General features: G+C 36.6%; 2 protein-coding genes across 3 annotated transcripts in view; one reads left to right on the plus strand and one right to left on the minus strand.

Moving 5' to 3' along the window:
- The window catches only part of Rars2 (arginyl-tRNA synthetase 2, mitochondrial), a 57,417-nt gene extending 55,736 nt beyond the window's left edge, over positions 1 to 1,681 (minus strand). The window contains exon 1 of the mRNA XM_005377731.1: positions 1,593 to 1,681. Coding sequence (XP_005377788.1) covers positions 1,593 to 1,628 — 36 coding nt within the window. The 5' untranslated portion in view covers positions 1,629 to 1,681. The remainder of the gene's footprint in view (positions 1 to 1,592) is intronic.
- A 91-nt stretch (positions 1,682 to 1,772) lies between these two features.
- The window catches only part of Orc3 (origin recognition complex, subunit 3), a 67,230-nt gene continuing 48,961 nt past the window's right edge, over positions 1,773 to 20,041 (plus strand). The window contains exons 1-7 of one of the 2 annotated variants that reach the window (XM_005377734.1): positions 1,815 to 1,852; positions 5,011 to 5,065; positions 5,170 to 5,263; positions 10,618 to 10,715; positions 15,314 to 15,458; positions 18,323 to 18,427; positions 19,589 to 19,740. In XM_005377734.1, the coding sequence (XP_005377791.1) occupies positions 10,698 to 10,715; positions 15,314 to 15,458; positions 18,323 to 18,427; positions 19,589 to 19,740 (420 nt within the window). In that variant the 5' untranslated portion in view covers positions 1,815 to 1,852; positions 5,011 to 5,065; positions 5,170 to 5,263; positions 10,618 to 10,697. Of the gene's footprint in view, positions 1,853 to 5,010; positions 5,066 to 5,169; positions 5,264 to 10,617; positions 10,716 to 15,313; positions 15,459 to 18,322; positions 18,428 to 19,588; positions 19,741 to 20,041 lie in introns of both variants that reach the window. The other variant, XM_005377732.2, reaches the window with a different exon arrangement.

Here is a 20,041-nt window from a genome sequence, read left to right on the forward strand (position 1 = left end):
TCCTAACAAAGCTATCCTCATTTATAAAGATACTAAGCATTGTACGTATTTCTATTTATCTTCAAGTGTTAGGTAATCACGTAATGCTTCCATATTCAAAGACATATATATTTATGTTGCTACATAAATTCATAATGTTCTTTACCAGTCAGACTGTGCATCTTGCCTTCACAAACTAAAGAGCATAGTGAACAGGAAAGAGCTTATTTTTTTCATAAAAACTCTTCAAATTATTGATCACATGGCTAGGTTAGGTTAAACTCTCTAGATTGCAATTTGTTTAATTACATTATTATGTGAACTATATTCAAGGGTTGCCATGGGGCCAAGTGTGAATGTAAAGTAAGTGGCACAGATATATGCCCAATAAATATATACTCGACTTACATTCTGCACAAAAAGAATACAGCCTTTGCAAAACTAAACATAGTATGTTTCTGATTAAGGCATTACCTTGACCTAAAGACTCAAAAAAGGAAACCACCTACGGCCACTGAGGCCCAAAACTATCTACCTCACACACATTTACTGTCTATAGTAACATGAGGCTATTACTGCTTTGTCCTCATTAGCACAATTTCACAAACCTTGGGAAATCCTGCCCAGACGAATAACCTGACCATTATAGCAGCCTCATCAAAAATCTATTCTTTAATAGAAAGCATCAGAGTTTATGCCTTAAAACTCCTTCCACTCCCTTCCTTTCTCTACCCATCAATAAACTGTTACATCAAGAAAGGGGTTCAATCCTAGTCAAGCACCCACCCCCAGTCCTCTCTCCCTATGTGCCAGGAAACGATTAGCCTTACAGCCTATTTCAAATTCTCTGTGACCTAACTCACCTGTCCAACCTGAAACACTACCAAAACTCTAATGTGGTGGCGCTTTCCCTTACCCTAGGAAGCAATAAAATCAGCTTTATCTTACTAAAATGTGATGTTGGTGTACCTGGGGAGTTATCCCTGGCCATAGCGGTACACCTGTAGGCATAAAGACAAGGCAGAGGGATTCTCCAACGAAGGCTAGAAACAATAAAAATGAACGAATGTACATTATATGCCAGGCAAAATATGTCCACTAATAAGTTTCACTAAGAAGGAAATCGGCTTGTCAAGACCATAACGCACTGTCCTTGTAAAAATTCCACAGGTGGCCGGCGAATTTTAAAAATTCTTTTTGACCAGTTCCAGATTTATTCTGCAGTTTTTACCGGCTGCCGACAACTCTCTGCAAGAGCTTTCAAGCTGGATCGTTTCCGATGGCAATTTAGGTTCACTATCAACTTCACGAATGTTAGGAACGCTGATTTCTCAGGGTCCAAAGTACAGTGAAGAACCCAAAACTGTGGGCGGAGGAATGAAGGAAGCAACAAGCGCCGTGCAAGGTTTACATCTTACCCTGAGAACGCGATCTCCACCCCACTATCTCACCCTCCACAGGCTTCCCTACGCCGGAGAGCCAGAAGACCGCAGAAGGCAAACTGGGTTCCGCGGAACGCGCTCCCACGCTGAGGAGGGCCCGCAGAGGCCAAGCGGGGCTTGGGGTCTGTGACTTTTGGGGAGTCTTCCTTCCACCCACTCTGGTATCCATACCTGACTGGCAATGGACCTGCGAAAGCCGCACGCCATAGCTCACTCTAAACGCCGCGGGTACCGGGCCTGGCTCCGCCCACCTCTGCAGCCCCGCCTCTGCACACCGGAAGTCCACCCGAGAGGGCGACGACAGCCAATCAAGGAGCCGTACGGCTCGCCACTAACCTTTGCCCTCTTGGCGCGAGGGCGCGCGGGAAATCCCAAGTGCATCCGGAGCCTTCCCGGCTGCTGGGACTATGGCCAGCTCTTCGGTGTCCAAGGTACGTGGATTGGCACTTGCCGGGGCTCCACCGTGCCCTCGTTCCCCTTTGAAGACTGGGTGAAGCCAGTTACGTCGGTCTCGATTTCCTGGCTCGAAGGGCAGGAGAAGTGGGCAGACCTCGGGCTTCTTTGCTCCAGGTCCAACTGAGACCAGTTTTACTTGGGAATGGAGGTCGCGGACCTGTCTTGTGGTCCTGCTAGGATTTTTTCATTCCAATTTATGGAGGTCAGATGCTACCAGGATGTGCCCCCAGTCGCCCCTACTTTTCCTCTCTTAAGTATTTACTGTGTGCCAAGCACTCCGTTAGGTACCCAGATAGAGACTTTATGTAAGAAAGGCGTTAATAAGCAGATGTTCATACATTATGACAAGTGTGAACAAGGAAGAAAGATAGAAGTATATAAAAAGAAGAGGAAAAAAAAAGAGAGGGAGGAACCTAATATACATTACTGGGGATCCGCGAAGGCTTTATGGAGAAAGTGACCTTTTGCCTGAGACCTGAAAAATGAAAATAAGTTTTTCAGGCACAGGGAAAGGAGAACAGAAAGAATAACATGTTCTTTGCCTTAAAAGATGGAAATGAAATGGCATATTAAAGAAATTGGGAAGTTAGTATAACCAGGGGGTAGAGACGGTAGGAGCGATAGGACAAATTAGTGTAAAAATGAAACGCAGATATGTATATGTTGGGGTGGGTCGAATCATATATGAGCCCTCTTTATACGGGCTGCTTAAATGGCAAAGGATTGCAAGTCAGAGTATAATTGGTAAGGAAATTGCTCGATATGGTGGCTAATGCCTGTAATCCCAGCACTTGGGAGGCTGAGGCAGGAGGATTGCCATACATTTGAGTCCAGCCTGGGGTACATGGTGAGTTCAGAGCCAGCTTGAACTACATAGTGAAACTGTAAGAAAATAAATCCTTAAGTTGCATTGCCAGTGTAGTATCCACTAGCCACACATGGCTATTTAAATTTGAATTACAAAAAAAAATTTTTTTGAATTACAATAAAATTAAATAAAATCCAGTTTCTTGGTTGCACTAGCCACGTTTGAAACACTTAAATACATAAAACCATCACTGCTGTACCAGGCTGAACAGATAGGTGACCTTTCCCTCAAATTCTTTTGGACAGTGCTCCTCTGGGTTGAGTAGAGTAAGGCCTTTAGTTGTCTTTTAAAGCAATAGGAGCTGGGCATGCTGGCGCCTGTAATCCCAGCACTGGGAAGGCTGAGGCAGGAGGATCGTTAAGAATTCAAGACCAGCCTGGGCTACAAAGTGAACTCAAGGCCTGCCTGAACTGCATAGTGAGAGCCTGTCTCAAAAAAAAAAAAGACTGAAATAAATAAACAAACAAAACAATAGGATGCCCTAGAAGTTAAGTTGTCTGATGAAACTGAAAATGCAGAATTGGTAAAGACTTTTTTCTTCCTGTGTTCCAGCAATGGATTGATGAAAGCTAAACTCAGGATTTAATTTTTAATTTTGATTAAAATGGTCTGTGAGAAGCAGCGTTTTCCAAAACTACCTCTCAGGGAGTCAGTATAATCCTAGGGTTTAAGGGTTTGAAGCACTGAAGACTTCGATGCTTGATGAAAAAGCCAGGGGAGGTTTAACTGTACTTGTGTTTTTGTTGGTTTTATTACTGTTTTTGTTTTTTGGTTATGAAGTTCCGCAAGTTTTGAGTGGTGTGTGTCCTTATCCTTTTGTTGCATAACACCTCTTACTTTTGTGGATCTTGCAGAGTATTAGATTTCTTTTCCTGAGGAAAGTATTTTTGATGTTAAAACATAAATGCCTGTTTTGGTAGGTATATGAATTCTCATATACTGTACAAAAGTAAGAACCTTTAAGAACCATTCTTAAGTATTTTTATTTCTCTTTTCTCATGAAATTTTCTGTTGGCCGTCCTCCTAAATGTCATCCTTCATCTCAAGCACCATCACTTGATGAACAGTTCAAAATGGTTATACTCATATTGCTGTCACTGCCTTATATTAGGGTCCATTCTGGGTTCCTTTTCTTTACTGAATTTCAGGTTTATATGGAAAAGATTCAATGAAAAGTTTGTCATGGTACTACGTGGTTTTTATAAATAGGTATGTGTATTTCACATAGTTTCACTAGTTGTACATGTAAAAATAGACAGAATTCTTAATTTGGAAATTATAATCTGAATGGATTCTTTATATTTTGCATAACTGCCTTGTTTAAGACTATCCTGAGATGACTTTTTATGTTTATATTTCTGATTTTTTTTTGATCTTCTTTATGAATGGAAATCTTTCAGAAGCTATCCATAAAGCGTAGCTTTAGGTTTGGTAGAATGCACTATGATGAGTAACTTAGGGAGCTATGTACCATAGTCCAATATAATATAAAAGTAAATGTGGCCACAAATTACCAAGAAAATTACTTGATCAGCATTCATTCATTCTGCATGCTGATTGCCAAATGTATATGTTAGTATTATCCTAAACATTGGGTCAACATTTATAAATAAAATATAGTGTGTACACTGAAGTTGCCCACAATGTACTTGGGAAGACGAACAATGATAATACCATGAAAGTGATTTAAAACAAAGGGAAATAAAGAGATCTCAAGGAAAGGAGTATTGGGAAGGTTTCCCCCAAAATTTGAATTTTCAGTCCAATTTTATTGGGTAAAAGAGAGCTTATCAGTTGAAGGAAAATGTAGGGTGAAACCATAGCCAAAATTATGTTTCCTGTCAAGATTCCACAAGGTGCTTAGAGTGTAATTAATTAATACTTTTTTTGGAATTGAAGAATGTCACTATTATCACCCTTCTTGATCTTCATATTTTTAATATGTAGTATTAATGATATTTCTCCTGAGTTTTATAAAAATGGAATCATTAATGAAATTAATTTGCATCAGCTTTTATTTTCTTTGCCTATACCAGCTGGTCCTACAATAAAATCAAAGGTCTATAAGAGCATCTTATGGGAAGAAAGGGAAAGAAATAGATTGTAGTTTAAGATTTTGTGATGTGATTTCTTAGGACCTGAAAGAAACATCTCTCCCACTTCTCCCTTTTTAAAAAAAATCTATTTATTTACAAAATATTTGGTTAATCATCTTTGTCTGCTTAGTACATGTCTATTTTGACTTTATGCTTTTTTATTTAATAGGGCTGTTTTGTGTTTAAACCAAACTTCAAGAAGAGAAAGATCTCTGTGCCAATAGGTAAGGTGTCTCAACATCAGATTTGTTACTTTTTCTTCCTCTGTGTCTTCTTAAACTTTAAAAACTAATTCTAACCTGGCTTGTTTATAATGTTGATGTAAAAGTTGCGTTCCAAAGCGCTGGTCAAAAGAGTGAACATATACCCAAGACTGTGTTCTCAGAGGAAATATAGACATATCTTCAGAAGGCAATTGGAAAGTAAGTTTATTTTGGTGATTTCTCTGCCTTTTTTATCTACAGCTTTAGAAATAAAAATAAAAGTCATTTTGTACTAGAAAAGTATATTGATGCCTGATCAAAGAATCAAAGCAATGCTGTTTTGTTAAAATGCTGTTTAGTAACACAGATTTCTACCAATAGTAGTAATATAGAGAAAAAATGAAATATCTAATAATACATGGAAAAATTATAAAACATAAGACTACAAATGTATATATATCTTTAGTGAAAATGGTGTAAAAATTATTTGTGAAATAAATACACAGTGTTTATGGGGAAATTTGAACATGCTTAAAATTTTGATGTAACTTTCCATTTTATGAATAAACTTGGCAAGATAAAGAAAAATCACCATATGAAACATATAATAATGGTTTTAGTAACTACATGAATGTTAAATAGGATGTCGCATGTTCCAATTTAGGCGCCAGTACTCTGTACACAGTACATGTTGAGAAAAAAAGCCCAAAGTCATGGGTCTCTATTTTTTTTTCCTTTCTTTAGTGCTAGTGAGCAATCTCAGGGCCTTGTGCATGCTAGGCAAGCACTCTACCACTGAGCTACAGCCGTAGCCCTTTTTATTTTATTTTGAGACAAAATCTCGCTAACTTGCCCAGGCTGGGTTCAAATTTGGGATCCTCCTTCCTCAGCCTCCTATATGGCTGGGATTACAGGTATATATTACCTACCACACCTTACTCTGAATCTTTTATAGTAATTCTCGCAGGTTGTGGAAGCACATAGCTATGGAATCATCTGGACTAGAACTAATTGAACAGGAGTATGATCCTGACCCTAACTAGCTCTATGGCCTTAGCCCTACTGTTCAACCTTTCCCTAGGTCTCTTCATCAATAAAATGAGAGGTCAGACTGTCTTATTAAAATCTTATTCTCATTCCGTGCCTCTAAAAACTAACATGCAGAACTTTGTGAGTCTAATAAATACCTTGTGCTATGATTGACTGCCTCGACCCTGTAGCTCTTAATAGCCTGAGGGAAAGGAATAAAAGCCAAAAATGAGCAGTAAAACACATTCTCCTCTCAGATCTGCTAAATATTTTCCAGTGGCCTGGATTTACTGCTTTTAATCTTCATATCCTTTCTACCAGCTTGCTCTTTTTATCCTTTCATGCACGCAGGGCTTTAGCACTGTTCTCACTGTTTATCACAGCTAAAAGAAACTTATAAATTATAAGGGGAATGGGTTTTAGTCACTCACTGATCCACATAATCATTAAGGGAGTGAATTTAATCATTCAGTCAGATACCCAGATGGGTAAGAGCAGACACTGATTCAACAGATTTTCAGCAGATTTTCTTAAAAGTCTCAGGAGTTTCGTGGGATGAGGTTGGGGGAGTTGATTACACAAGGGTGAAAGGAACCTTCTCGTAGGGATAGAAATGTTCTGTATCTTGAGGGGGTCATTATGTGAGGATTTACTTATATCAGAACATATCAAGCTGTTAAAATGGGTATATTTTATTTGTAAATTATATATCAATAAAATTAAATTATTAAAAACTGCTGTCTTTTTTCATTTATCTGTAGATACATGTTTAGTGATTCAGTTAAGATGACTTCGTTTCTTCAAAAAAATCATATTAATGTTAGTGACGAAAGTGTTTATTACACTGGTTTCAATTGTCATTGTACATTTAATCGCTTTGGGAACTTTTAAAAAACTCTTCATCTTGATATAATTGTAGATTTACATGCAGTTGAAAGAGATTACATTCTCCTGTTCCCCTCACTCAGTTATTTTACCAGTGGTAGAATCTTATATAATTACAGTACCATTTTACAACCAGGGTACTGACATTGATGCAATCATTCCAACAGAAAAATTAGGATGTAGAATTAAGCATATTTATATACTGCTTTTGAATACTGCAGTTTTACTAAGGAAGTAAACAATTTGGATACATAGAATAGGATTTTTCTAAATAATCACATAATATGATCTTATACCTTTTGTTTTTTTGTTTTGTTTTGTTTTTCTCCGGTACCAGGAACCGAACTCACGACCTTGTGCTTGCCAGGCAGGCACTTTGCCGCTGAGCTAAATCCCTAGCCCAATCACATAATATGATCTTAATTCTTCAGTCTAATACTGTCCTAGCTAGACAAGAGACAATAATAAAATGGTCCAATTGTGAGAGAAATGGAAGATAGAAAGTACGGTTTATAGTAAGAATATTGTTTTCCACCAACAGAGAAGTGAACAATGATCTAGAGCTTTATACCCTTATAGACTTATTCTGAAAGAAACTTGAGGCCAGATGTGGTGCATGCCTGTGATCCCAGCACTCGGGAGACTGAGGCAAGAGGAGCAACTTGAGTTTAAGACTAGCCTACGGTACATAGCGAGACCCTGTCTCAAGAAAGAAAAAAAACAAATGACATTTTCTCAGTTCCTTACTCTCCTCTCTAAAAAAAAGTAAGGTGATATTAATAGGCTTGGAAAAGTGAACAAAAAATAACTGTTACAAATTATTTTTATGTGATTGACCTATAAACAAATTCCTGTAGTGTTGGAGATTGCCAGGTTTATCAGAAATAGTTCAGAGAGAGCTGGACATGGTGGCAAACACCTGTAATCCCAGCACTCAGGAGGCTGAGGCAGTTGGATCACTGAGAGTTTGAACTACATAACAAGTCTCTCAAAAAACCCAAAAAAGTGGGGGTGGCCCTCAACAGAAATAATTCAGAGAAAATTTTAAGTCTTATTCCTCCATTATTTGTAGAGTCACATAACATGCAGTGGCATCTGATATAGCAGCAATATAATTATAATGAATATTGGTAGCATTTTTTAACATTATATACTAGACTGTTCCGGTAAAGGACTGAGAAAAGTCGCAGGAATAGGTACAGTGTCTTATGCTATTTTTCTCACTTTCTAAGAGCTTTTCAGTAGTATTTTGATACAGCATTATTCAGCACATAAAAGATACATCTTGATTGGCATTTAACATTTTAGATACGATTCTGCACATTATCAATATAAAGTGACATTCTGTTCTGTTTAAGCCTACCTTGTTATTTTGCTTTGTCTCTTAGTTTGTCTCCTTGCTTTTTTGTTTGTTTGCATTTCAGTTCTGTAACTTTGCTATTTTACCACTTGAAGACTGGCATATTCTAAGATATGTGGTACAATTAAAAATCAATATTTGTTAAAAAATTGAATTGACTGGTTAAAATGAAAATTCCTTAACACAAAAGAGACTTCTTACTTTAAACTATAAATTAACCTAAAATTTGATGATAGAATTCTAATAGAAGAAACGTAACACCTTGAAAGCTCTAGCTTTTACAATATCTAGCACTATACCATAAAAAATATGAAGGAAAGTAGAAAACTATAAAGAATGTAAAATATTTGATTGAAAGGAGAGACCTGTAATATTTTTGGATGTGACTTTTTAAAAACATCTTACAGATGTTATTTTTCTCCTAGTCTATAAGCTTGATTTTATATCATCAGGAGAGTATTTTGAAAAAGTGACAAAATTACTATAAAATTAACTTGATAGGGTAGTCAATTTTTTTTTAGTAAGAAAAACATTGGTAGCAGGGGAAGACCTGGATCTTGTCTGTATTAAATGCATTAATGTCTGTAGTATGATCAAAACATGGTGAATGTTTAAATTTTGAAAAGGTTATTACAGTAAGACACATTGTCATTCATCTCTCTCAAAATATTCCCCTTCGTTTCTTTTTTGTTGTTGTTACCAGGAATCGAACTCAGGACCTTGAGCTTGCCAGGCAGGCACTTGTGCCGCTGAGCTACATCCCCAGTTCCCCTTCATTTCAAACACACTTACTCCACCATTCTTGCCACTTTAAGAAGCAGTTCTGGAATTCCTCTTCATGAGTATCTGTAGTTGCATTGTTGTAACTGCTTGATGCCCTGAATCAATTAAAAATGTTTACCTTTCATGGTTATTTTGACTTTGGGGAAGAACTAGGAGTAGCATAGGGAATAAGAGGGATGGAAACAAACAGTAGTGTTTTTATTTGACAAAAATTGCCATAATTGGTTGATCCTCAGGGGTGATCAAAAAAATACTTAGAATGTTTAAATTTTTAAAAATTCATTGAAGTAAAAGACATTGCCATTAATTCTCTTCATATGCCAAATAGCTTCAAACATACTTACCCATTGTTCTTGACAGTGCATCTTTTCCTGCGATAAACTTGGAAGTTTTGATCACTCCTTGTACAAAAGCTACAGTAATTTAAACAGTTCAGGATTGAAATGGGCATAGAATTGAGTTTAGTAGAACAGAAGTTACAGATGAAAAATAGTTCCAAGTTGGCCGAGGGTAGTGGTGCATACTTGTAATCCCAGCACTCAGAGGCTGAGGCAAGAGATCGCTATGAGTTTGAGCATCATTGTGAACCTGGGCTTTATAGTGAGTTCAAGGCCAGCCTGAACTAAAAAGTGAGACAGTGTCTCAAAAAAACACAAATAGTTCCAAGTATATTTAAGTATTTAGCCTGAAAAGGCATCTCCAGTCCGTTGGGGAGAGTGCAGATTACTCTGTAATGAGTGTTTTTCCAGTGGGAGGTCATAACCTACATGTGAGTTAACAAATCAATTTGGTGGGCCGTGAAATAAAACATTTGCTATCACTTAAGGATAGGATTATCCTATGTAACTTTTTTGTTTTTATTATGTGTATGTAAGATCATGATGTAAAATGCGTTCTTTAATGTGAATCATTTAAAAGTTTGCCAACCATTGTAAGTAAAAGGTATGTTATCAAAGGATATTTGGAGAAAACATTCAAAATAGTTTCAAAAATAATACGGGCTAACTAAAAGACAGTTATGGCAATGGAACAAAAATGTAAGTACAAAGAATCATTTAATCAAGAAGAGATGAAAGCAAATATATAAAACAGCATATATGAAGCCATAGGATAAAGCAAATAATGAAAAATATGTGCATACTTAAACCCCCAAACCATTAAACTGCTAGAAATTCAAAAGTGAAGGATTCAAATGCAGTCTACAACTTAAATCATTTTAGCAGGGCGTGGTAGTGCATGCCTGTAATCCTGCCACTCTGAAGGCTGAGGCGGGAGGTTGAGGCGGGAGGCGTTGGGAGTTCGAGAACAGCCTGGGCTACATAGTGAGCTCAAGGCCAGCCTGAACTGCATAGCAAGACCCTGTCTCAAAAAGACAAAAAAAATAAAATAAAATTTAAGACATTTTAAATCTTGATATGTTTAATATGGTAAAAACTAACATATAAAATCAAACATAAAGAATGTGGAATATTATGTTTACTATGTAAAAAAACCTGATTTCTTTCTGTGTTTTTAGAGGAATATTTTAAAAAAGGGAAAAATGAGTCTGAAGATAGTAAGCTTCGATTTGAAACTTATCACTTAATATGGCAACAGATGAAATCAGAAACTGAGGTGAATATTCTTTTGTTAACCTTGCTCTAATTCTGTAAATCTTGTATCTGTTAATTTCCATCAATCTACAGGAATATTGTTAAAATATGGGAAATACTGGTCAAGCACAATCTGTAATATCCTAAAAAACAGGAAGCTAAAGCAAGGAGTATTTATTTCACTGGTGGCACTTTAAAATTATCTATTCAGTTAACAAGTTAGACGACTATGAAATAAAAGCTATTTCTAAATTCTTTCACTCCCTCATCCTCATATCTAGTTATAGTCTTCTTTCTGTTCCAGCTCTGAAAAATTTCTTCAGTATAGCTGGTTGGTGGATCTAGGACCAAAATCTTGAGCTGACATTTTGTTTGACCAATACATTATTAATAGTTTTGGTTTTGAATGCTTTGGGAGAGTTATCTATGTTCCCATTTATTATTGCTTCCTACCAGTTTCACAGCTTTACACCTAGCAGCTTTGTTGATTCATGTATTCCATGGGATCCTTGAAAGGATTTGAGTTTGTGGTTTCCAGTTTATTCCCTCTTGATATGAGTTGTTTCCAAGATTTAGCTATTAATAATGCTGCTATAAAAACGGTTTTGCAAGTATCACTGTAGTATAATGCTTTTAACACTTTCTGGAAGATACCTAGAAGGGGAACAGCTAGGTCAAATGGAACCTCTAGTTGTAGGTATTAGTCCTTTGTCTGAGGATTCGCTAGCAAAACTCTTACTCATTCTGTGGCTGTTTCTTCTCTGTATTGGTGCTTTCCTTTGCCGTGTGGAAGCTTTTTAAATGGTATGATCCCATTGATTCTTAGTATTAGTTTTTGTGCAGCTGTGGTTCTTTGCCTACACCAGGGTCTTCAAGAGTTTTACCTGTTTTGTTTTGCAAAAGATTTCATGTCTCCGTTTGAATATTTAGATTTTTGAGCCATTTTGACTGTAGTCTAGTGCATGGTAAGAGATAATGGGGTCTAGGTTCAATTTTTGTCATGCAGATAGCCAGTTTTCCCAGCACCATTTGTTAATGAGGCTATCTTTCCTTCAGAAAAAGTATTTGTCCCCTTTGTCGAAGATAAGGAAGCTGAGTGTGCCTGGAGTTGTTTCTGTTCTGTTCCATTGTTCCACAGTGTAGGTTGTTTCAACTGAAAAGTTTTTGGTTTTGCCAATATCATCCTGTTTTTATCACTATAGCTTTGTAGTACAGTATAACTTGAGGTACAGGATTGTGATAGCCCCCCTGCCTTGCCCTTGTTGCCCAGAATCACTTTTGCTGTTCTAGATCTCTCTGGGTTCCATATGAATTTTAGGATTGCCTTCACTAGTTCTGTGAGGAATGCTATTGCTGTTTTGATTGGGATTGCCTTAGCTCTGTATAACAGTTTTGGAACTACTATATAGCATTTTGACTATATTGGTTCTGCCTATCGAGGAATAGGGGATATCATTCTGTTTCCTACTATCCTGTTTGATAGCCCTTTTTCAGAGTGTTATAGTTTTCATTTAGAGGTCTTTTGCTTCCTTGGTTAAGTTAATTCCTAAGTATTTCATTTTTCTTACTGGTATTGTGAAAGGTGTTGTTTCCCTAATTTCTCTCTCCGTTAGTTTGTTATTGGTGTATAGGAAGGCTCTTGATTTTTGAGTGTTGACTTTGTATTCCAACTGTGCTTCTAAATTTGGTTATTAATTTTAGGAGTTTGTTGGTGGAGTTTTGGGGGTCTTCTATGAAGATCATGTCATCCACAAATGATAATTTAATCTCTTCTTTCCATATTTCTTTTATTTCTTTCTCTTGTCTAATTGCTCTGGCTAATGTTTTGAGAACTTTATTGAGGATAGCTGACATCCATGTGTTGCTGTTGATTTTAGAAGAAAAGCTTTCAGCTTCTTTCCATTTGTATGATGTTGGCCATTGGTTTATCATAGATGGCTTTGATCAGACTGAGATAAAAATCTTCTATGTATTCTTTAGTGGTTTTATCATGAATAGATGTTGCATTTTGTCAAATGCTTTTGTCCTTCTATTGAAATAATCATATGGTTTTTGTCCTTGGTTCTGTTTCTGTGATGTCTTGCATTAATTGATTTGTGTGTGTTGAATCATCCCTTCATCTCTAGGATGAATCCTACTTGGTGGTGGTATATGATGTTTTTGATGACATGCTGCATTTCTTAAGCCAGTATCTTATTAACAATTTTTGTATCTGTGTTCATTAAAGAGGTTGGCCTATAGTTCTTGTTTTTGGTTGGATCCTTCTCTGGTTTTGGGGTCAAGCTAATGCTTGCTTCCAGGAATGACTTTGGGAGTACTCCTTGTCTTTCAATCTCATTAGAGAATTTGAGTATTAGCATTAGTTCTCTAGTTCTTTGAGAATTCAGCTTTGAATCCATCAGGGCCTAGACTTTTCTTAGTTGATAGTTTTTTGTTTTGTTTTGTTTTGTTTTGTTTTGTTTTGTTTTGTTTCTTCTTAATTTCTTCAACTTAATTGATGCTGAATTGTTCAGGGTTTTTATATCTTCTTGGTTTAGCTTTGATAGTTTACAAGTATCTAGGAATTTATCCATTTTTCTCACTGTTCCATTTTATTAGGGTACAGGTTCTCAGGTGGTTACCAATCATCGTTTGCTTTCAGCAGACTCCATTGTGATTTCACCTTGTACATTTCTAATTGCATGATTTTATGTCTTGTCTTTATTTTGGTAAGATTGACTCAAGGGTTATCTATTTTGTTTAATCTGTCAAAGAACCAACTGTTTGATTTATCCATTTTTTGTATTTTTTTAGTTTCAGTTTCATTGATTTCTGATCAGTTTCATTGATTTGATCTTCCTTCTTTGTAGTAGCTTTGTCTGTTTTGTTTAATCTTTCAAAGAACCAACTCTTTGATTTATTGAGTTTTTGTATTTCCTTTTTAGTTGCAATTTAATTGATTTCTGATCTTCCTTCCTTGTAATAGCTTGCAGTTTGGATTGTTCTTGTTTTACTAGGACCTTGAGGTGTATCATTAGGACATTTATTTAGCTCACTGGTTTTTGATGTGGAATATCACAGCTATAAACTTCCCTCTTAGGACGGCCTGCATTGTGTCCCATAAGTTTTTCTATATCCCTTTGCCCATAAAGCCTTGCTGATCCTCTAATCTGGCCTTCACAGCACTGCGAGATTAACCCTTCTTAACCCCAATTTAATCATGTCTCCTTCACATGCCTTCAGTGGCTCTCCCCACAAGAAAAAATCCACACTCTAGCACCATCTGTATTTTTTTCTTGGTCTAAAGTTTTACATATTTGTCTAGCCTCATTCCTACCATTTCTCAGGTTTTCTTAACCTTACCTGTACCTGTAGTTCTGCAGATGTGTGGTGCTTTTGTTCTTCCTTGCCTCCCCAACTCCTCATTTCTTCTACCTTTGCTTCCTGTCACATTCTTACCACTTTAATGCCTTGGTTCAGATACATTATCTGCTTAGTTTAGATGGTCCTGCTCTTGGCTTCTTTGCTACCTTGTATTTTAATCAGAAGTCTTGTCTGATTACTTTTTTAGGGTAGAGTCTGGCATTCCTAAGGTGATTAGTAAAGGTTAAATGGATAAATGAGAGGAATTTTAATTAGGGCACATTAGTAATACAGAATAATGGGTTTCAGTTGGGAATACTGGCACATGCACATTACATACTTTGATTGCGTTCAGCCCCGTTGTGCCTTCCCTGTTTCACTTTTCTCCCTGGTGCTCTTCCTTACCTCGTCAGTCTTATCTAATGAGAGGACTTTTTAATGGGGAAGTATGAAGCACTAATTGCTAGAGATTTAAGGAAAAAACTTGTTCTGAGTTTTATCCATCTTTTAATCATTTTACATGTAATCTTTGAGTTAAATCCGTAACAGTTTTTTCTTCCAAAACTGATCAGAGAGATCAAAAAGGTCACCCTAAAACATACTTCCAGATGGCTATTCCAAGATATTATATATACAGAATGTCTCTGAAAAACTGTTTGCCAAAAGAAATATACATCTTTCCATATTAGTACATAGTGGGTGAAGGCAAAAGCTTCTCTCTCTCATGTCCCCTATTGCCTAGGAATGAACTTTGGATAAGAAAAAGAGGAAGGGTAGCACAAAAAAGAGATTGCTGTAGATGGCTGCCTTTTTCTTCCCCTCCTGTTGTGCTGGGCCAGGGCCTTGCCCAGGCTAGGCAGGCACTCTTAACACAGAGCAACATCCCTGATCCTCTTTAAAGTTACTTTTAGACAGGGTCTTGCTGAGCTGTCCGTGCTGGCTTCCTTTGTCTGGTACATGTTCCTCCCGCCCTTCTGTACTGTGTGTTGTTGCCACTGCCCTGCCTATCCTCCCCAAACCCCTGTTTCTTTCTGTAACCCAAAACGCAATGAAGGCTTTACCCATCTTGCCCTTTCTTTGACTCATATTTTGTGTGTGACTCATTTGATGTTAATAAATATGTATGCTTTCTTCCCCCTAATATCTTGCCAATTTACTTCATAAATTAAACTTATTGAGTGTTCAAAGGAAAAGAAAAATTTTTAACTTCCTTACACCAGGAAAGACACATCAGAATGCTACTGATGATAGTAATTCATAAAATGGTGTGTTTTGCAGCAACTACAAGAGGATTTAAATAAAAACCTGTTCAATAATCTGATTGAATTTCTGCAAAAGTCTCATGCTGGATTCCAGAAGAGTTCAGGGGACTGGGCCTGTCAAATAAAACTTAAAGAAATTCCAACAGCTGCTCTTGTTCTTGGTATGTATTTTGGTGTTTATTCATGCATGCATTTTTAATTGGTTTTTATTGTTGAGAATAGTAGGAATAACTTGTTCAGATAAACCTCTTTTTTTGTATCTTTTATTTATAGAATTAAACTATAGTTTACTTGCTTTAAAACCAGTAAAAGTTCATTAAACTGATCATACAAATGTAAATTAAAACAAAGTGATCCAGCAAGTGTTCTGTTCAACATATTGTCAGAAGAGGAGTTATAGTTGTTTTATTCATTCTTCCTTGTATATGATATGACAGTATATGAGATTTGGATTGGGCAGTAAAGAAATCACCAATATGTTAGTAGATTTGAGTTTTGTACCTTTTCAAAAAAATTGTATCTGTAATGGAATTAATCTATAACAGTAATTTTATTTCTCTGTGCTTTGTTTTTTAAGTTTCAGATTGTTTTCTTTTATTAATATTGCTAGGAAGGGGTTTAGATGAATTGTATACAAAAAAGTCTCTAGAATATTAGCAAATTTCTTTTCTTTTTTATTCCCTTCACCTTTTTTGGAGGTGGGGGCACGGTGATAGAGATGAACTCAAAACAGTAAGCAGGCTGAACGTGTTTTCTGTCACTGAGCTACATGCCCTTATCCCTGTAAATTTCTTTCATTCCTTTTAAAAAACATAACAATTTATTTGGATTCTAGACACACGTATCATTTCACTTCCAATTTGTTATTTATTTAGAGTTTGTTTTCCTAGTAGACTCTGCGATAAGAAATTTTCTTGCTTGATACCATTTCTAATTCTGTTCATTACCTCTTATTCCTTATATTCAGGATACTACTTCTCCAACTTTAATGTGTATACAAATAACAAGAGAGGGTTTATTAAAAGTGCAGAATTTTGGTAGTGGGTATAGGGTGAAGCCTGACTCTTGCAGTCCTGATAGCCTTCCAGCTGAGGGCCAGAATCGCCTTGAGTAACAAGACGCAGTGGAGTGATTTTTATGTTTTGGACCAATTTCCAAGCCAGCCTGCTATATAATTTTCCATTTATGGATACCCGCCCCCCTTACACTGTTGGGTGCTTTTTGTCTCAGATGCCAGGTTACAGCAGTTAGAGGCAGGTTAAGGAGGCACAATGAAGAAGGGGCTTAAGGCTCTGCTCTACCTATTGCCAAAAAGGAAAACAGAAGTTAATGGAAATCACATTTTTCAAAATTGTGACCTGAGAATTTTTGTTCCAGCAAAGGACCTTGTTGATTATCCTGTTTGCATTAGATGTATTGTTTTAAGAAATATAATGTTGTGGAGGGGTGGGGGTGATGCATAGATGTAATCCCAGCACTTGGGAGGCTGAGGCAGGAGGAATACCACAAGTTCAAGGGCAACCTGGGCTGCATAGTGAGACCCTGTCTCAGTAAAAAAGAAAGAAAGGAAGGAAGGAAGAAAAAAAGAAAGAAAGAAAGTTAAATAACCTTTATGAAGTCAGATTGTGAAAGACAAGATAAGTCAGTGTTCTACTGAGCTCAAAGTTTTTCAAAGATTAATTACTGCAATCATAGATTATGATGCATGCTAGAAATAATATGACCCCATAAAAGTATTTTTTACAGGGTGTAAGCACAGTTGCATGTCTTCTCCTTTCAAAAAGGCCCATGAACGTTTAAAAATTAGTGTGCTGATAATAAAAAGAAATTTAAAAACACAATAAAGAAAAAAGATCTGATAATTTTTAGGTTTTGGCTTTCCTGGGAGAAGGGGAAAGTCATAGCTGGCATGAATGATTCTTAAATCCTTTATTCCAAGTAATGGAAATTTTACAATGAAAAGCCTAAAGCAGTTTGAGGTCATGTATGTACTGCTGATCCACTCTAAGTGCCAGAGGAGTTTCCAGAAAGCATAGATTGTCCTGCAAGGAAAAGTATCAGTTAACAGCATCATTCCCACAGTAGTGGGGAAATTTCTACCCAGCTCAGCTTAACTGTATGCACAGTAGTACTAAAACTGATTTGTGGGAGTGAAAATGAGTACTTTGATAAATACCAGAACTTGGTAATTTCAAATTTGCTCTTCTTGCAGAAATCAGCTTAGTATACATTTTACCTACTTCATACTAAAATTGTTAAAAATAACATTATGGTTGGATTCTCCTCAGTTATAAATCAGGGTAAGAATTATGCTGTAGTCCATAGAAAACCCTTACATCTCAATGACTAAAGAACTCTGAATTTGACAAAGTTATGAAATTACTCCTAATTTTCAAAGGTTAGCTTCACATCTTTCGTAATTTTTTTAAAGAAAGAATTATGCTAAATATCTTTCTGGACACATCAATTTTGTTAGCTTTTTGATACTGTGAAGAATGCTTACAATACTCAGTTTCTAAGGAGAAAACATGTATTTGTTTGGAAGTTTCAGTTCTTGGTCAGTTGACTCGTTGCTTTGGGGCCCGTCCGGAAGCAGTATATCCGGGCAGAGTGTATAGTGGAGCAAAACTACTTGCCTTGTGGCAGCCAGGGAGCAAAGAAAGACATGAAGGACCCAGGGTCCCCGCCTCCCCTTGGAGAGTGTCCTCCCAATGCCTGACTTCCATTAGGTCCCACCCGACGCATTTGTACCTTCAGGAAGCGCCGCAAGCGATGGACTGAGCCTTTACCACAGAGCCCTTCGCAGGGCACACAGGGTCCAAACCATAGAATCAGTATAGCTTGTACCTTTAGATAATCTATTACTAATGGAGATCTCTTCATTTATGCAGTGTATTATCTTGATTTCTGCTACAAATCGTATTTTTTTAAATATTTTTATTTAGTAGTTTACTTGCTATGTCAAATATCTTTTGTTAAAGTCTTCATGAAAATAATGATGTAATGTTGATGTATTATCCCATAGGTGTGAATGTCACAGATCATGATTTAATATTCAGAAGTCTAACAGAGGCCCTTCACAGTAACATCACACCATATGTAGTCTCTTTGCAAGCTAAAGATTGTCCAGGTAAAATATAAATGCTGTAATTACGTTGGTAAAACATTGCAGAATAATTCTGATCCTTAATCTCTGTTTGTCTGTCTGTCTGTCTCTGTCTGTCTCTCTCTCAGCTTCTTAGTCCCTTTTTATTTGTGGCCAGAGCACAGTGCTACATATTTGGCAGGCTGAGGTTTAGCGGCCCCCAGAATAATCTTGACTATTGCTAAATTTTGCTTCCTTTACTCCGGGCGCATGCCTGCCACATCAGTGCCAGGAATAGTCCATGCGTTTTGTAAGATGTGTCCCTAACCCAATGAAAAGAGTGCATGCAAAGATTTGATGTATATATTATCCCATACATACAAGATCTGAAATAGGAAGCTCGGAATGGGAGAATGGTGAGCTCTTACTTAACCAAACAGAAGTTATACCTTGTGGGTTCATATCTACGGCCATAAGCCATCTTATTTATTTTCTTACTTAGAAAGTCTGCTGTGGAAAAAATAGTTGGCAGAGGCAATCTTGAATGTCTGAAGACTTCAAATCATAAAAAATGTGTAACTAATGTTAGTAAAATTTGTTTGGATTTGGACTGATACCGGGCTTTTATGTGTTTATATTACTTTCATATTCATAAACTGATTAGAATTAAGTAAAAGCCCTAAGACATCTTTAAAAATGATAATGAAGATTTGTGATCGGTAAGATAATTGATGCAAATAACATTTTTGATGCTTTTTTTAGAGACCTAGAAATCCTTTTGTTGTCTACTGTAATTTAAGTACATATTTCTTAAAAAATTGCTAGGCATAGTGGCACATGCCTATAATCCCAGCACTTGGGAAGCTGAGGCAGGAGGTTCACTGTGAGTTAGAAGTGCCTGGGCTACCCTGTCTGAAAAAAACAAAAACAAGGAAATGTATGTATAGTTTCCGTGTTTATATTTCCTTTAACACTTTCATTATAGATAATACTTAGTCTAGTCAGTATGAGCAAATGGAATTTAAATATTAAGGAGAAGTGATTAATGAGCCTTACTAGTATGTTAAATGTGACTTTAATTATATTGATGATAAATAATAGAAAAATACATTCTACCCAACTACTGTAATATAAACTGTTCAAGAAGTTTCGAAGACTTTAATTTTGTCTTAAGAGGAGACAAGACTTTCTTTTTATGTTCTGCAGATATGAAACATTTTTTACAAAAGTTGGTCTCACAGTTAATGGACTGCTCTGTAGATACAAAACCCAAAGAAGGGGAAAATGTTGAGGTTGCCCAGAAAAAGACACACTGTTCAATGGAGTCGCTTTCCAGTTGGTATATGACTGTCACACAGGTAAACTGGGGATTTTCTTCTAGAAAATTGGCATATGGGACTAGGAATTATATTAAATAGTTTACTTTTTTTGTTCTGATATCAATTTAATGATACTTTTTTCTAAGGCTACTAGAATCTAAAAATGTTGTTTTATTAGTATGCATTCTAATTCCTGATAAGGGCCTAGGTTCTTACAGAGACCTTGCATTTGTGGGAGAGTGTCATCTAGTGACAGAAGGAATCAGAGTTCTGTTTTAGATTCTGTCTCTGGCAACAACTATAATATAGTATCTCTTAAGTTCTTCAGCATTTGCTTGTT

The sequence above is a fragment of the Chinchilla lanigera genome, unplaced genomic scaffold (assembly GCF_000276665.1).
Source record: "Chinchilla lanigera isolate Chin_1 unplaced genomic scaffold, ChiLan1.0 scaffold00010, whole genome shotgun sequence".
NCBI classification, from domain to species: Eukaryota; Metazoa; Chordata; class Mammalia; order Rodentia; family Chinchillidae; genus Chinchilla; species Chinchilla lanigera.